Here is a 2,013-nt window from a genome sequence, read left to right on the forward strand (position 1 = left end):
AGTTTCTTCATATATTTCACAATTTTTAAGATGAAGCAGGTACGGATGAATAGAATATAAATTCTTCCTTGATCTAAATAATCATATACATGATCAAACACATGAAATGAATGAGTCAGATATTTAATCTACAAGAGAAAAGCTTCCTCATAAAAACAGTTATTAAACTTTGGAAAAAGTTATTTTCCCCTTGGTTCAGCAGATGGTACCTCGGTAGAGATATGAAATCTAGAATGCTAAAATATTCATAACAAAGTAATTTACCCCTTTAAAATTTCATGCAGGCTTGAAAAATTCTACAAAGACAAGATGTTTTGGGTGAAATTGCGAACACTGTATAGTTTATCAGTTATCAAACTTTGAGGTAAACAAGCATGCGAGACATCTCAAGTTATTTAAATACTGTATTTGCACTGTGTGTATCCACGTACATACAGTATTACTCACTGCTAAGCCTTGTACATATTTACTTATTTAATATTCTTTCTGACTCATTTTATATTCTTCGGCATTGTATTCTGTTTGGGGCATCACTAAAATAATTTCCCTCTGTGATTGATTAATAAAGCATATTCTATTTGCCTTTATTTACCTTTTTCACAGCAACAATATTTAAAAAACACTTTTTTTAATTTAAATGAAGAGGATACATTTCAAAATGCTGAAAACGTTATAAAGAATTGACATGGTTTGTTGGTATTGACACAGTCAGTGGTTTGTAGGCGGATCTCCGGACTACATCTCCCACAATGCGCTTCCACTTGTTACGTCATCACCGCGCGCAGAGCTGAGCTGGCGTTTGAAAGGAGGTAAACATATTGGATTATTCCCTTTGTACGGTTTATTGAACGAGATGCAGTTTAAACATACCAAACCAACAGTTCTGTCGCTTATGAGCCGCTGTTTTCATTCGTATCTTCCTCTCGTTATTTTATTTTAACCCGCCAGTTCCGGCTTGAAAACCAGCTCGCTGCAGTGTTGCTATGCTAAAGCTAAGCTAATCGGATGATTAATCCTTGAACCTTCGCTTCTTGCTCCTCCTAGGTTGTTCACATAGCTGGCCGTTCGCCTGAAATATGACCAAGCTTCTGCAGTGGCTGTTCGGAGTGTCTCTGGTGGGCTTGGTCTGGGCGGTGGTCACCTTCGACCTGCTGGAGCTGAGCCTGCCGCGGCCCTACAGAGAGGTGGCCTGGCCCATGCCTCTCTACCTGCTGGTGTCGTTTGGCTGCTACTCGCTGGCCACGGTGGGATACAGGGTGGCCACCTTCAACGACTGCGAGGAGGCGGCGAAGGAGCTGCAGGAACAGATCAAAGAAGCCAAAGAGGACTTGAGAAGAAAGGGCTTGAAGATGTAGAGCCCCTAAAAGACAATGCAGAACAATTCATAGGAGGAAAGTACTGACCGCTGTCACGTGTTTCCACTTCTGTGATGTGTGAAACTCCTCAGACGCTCTTCCGCACCATCATTTTCCACTGGTTGATCAGGACAACCTCGTGGATAATAACAGTTACTGAAAATGTGTCTCATTTGTAACATGGGCTCAATTAGCGCCTTGGCTGATGTGCACGTGATGTTTTAACATGAGCATCTTTGAATGTAATGTGCATCTGTCTGTCAGGATGGAAAACACACACGCAGCGCAAACATTCAAACGTTTCCCCAGGTCCTGATGTAAGTGAAGCTTACCTAAACCCGAAAACCAGTTCTGATCTGTACAGGAATATGGTGTTGGAAGCTGTTTTGCTAGTAATCATTTGTTTGCTAAAAAGTGAAGACATCAATCCAAATGAGTACATTGCAACAACCTGAGAGTTTTTTTTTTTTTTTTTAATTTTCAGTTGTTTTCAATCTGCTTCTTTACCGATTTGTCACTGGTTAGACTGCTTGTCAGTTTAGGTGCGTTAGATTTTATCTGTAAAATAAAGTGTACATTCCTTTTGTCCAGTGTTGGACCTGCGCCCTGCAGGTGTTGCTGCAATTGAATTAAATGAGAATCTATTTTCTTCAGGTTT

The 2,013-nt window shown here is 40.4% G+C and overlaps 1 protein-coding gene across 1 annotated transcript; it reads left to right on the forward strand.

Moving 5' to 3' along the window:
• Positions 1 to 767: 767 nt before the first annotated feature.
• On the forward strand, positions 768 to 2,013 carry dpm3 (dolichyl-phosphate mannosyltransferase subunit 3, regulatory). Its single transcript, XM_030120672.1, has 2 exons — positions 768 to 809; positions 1,045 to 2,013. The coding sequence occupies exon 2, from the start codon at positions 1,077 to 1,079 to the stop codon at positions 1,353 to 1,355; it is 279 nt and encodes a 92-aa protein (XP_029976532.1). The 5' UTR covers positions 768 to 809; positions 1,045 to 1,076; the 3' UTR covers positions 1,356 to 2,013.

Source organism: Salarias fasciatus, chromosome 22 (assembly GCF_902148845.1).
Source record: "Salarias fasciatus chromosome 22, fSalaFa1.1, whole genome shotgun sequence".
Lineage (NCBI taxonomy): Eukaryota > Metazoa > Chordata > Actinopteri > Blenniiformes > Blenniidae > Salarias > Salarias fasciatus.

Excerpts from the sequence above, each read along its gene's own strand:
- dpm3 (XM_030120672.1), top strand. The coding sequence starts at position 1,077 with ATGACCAAGCTTCTGCAGTGGCTGTTCGGAGTGTCTCTGGTGGGCTTG.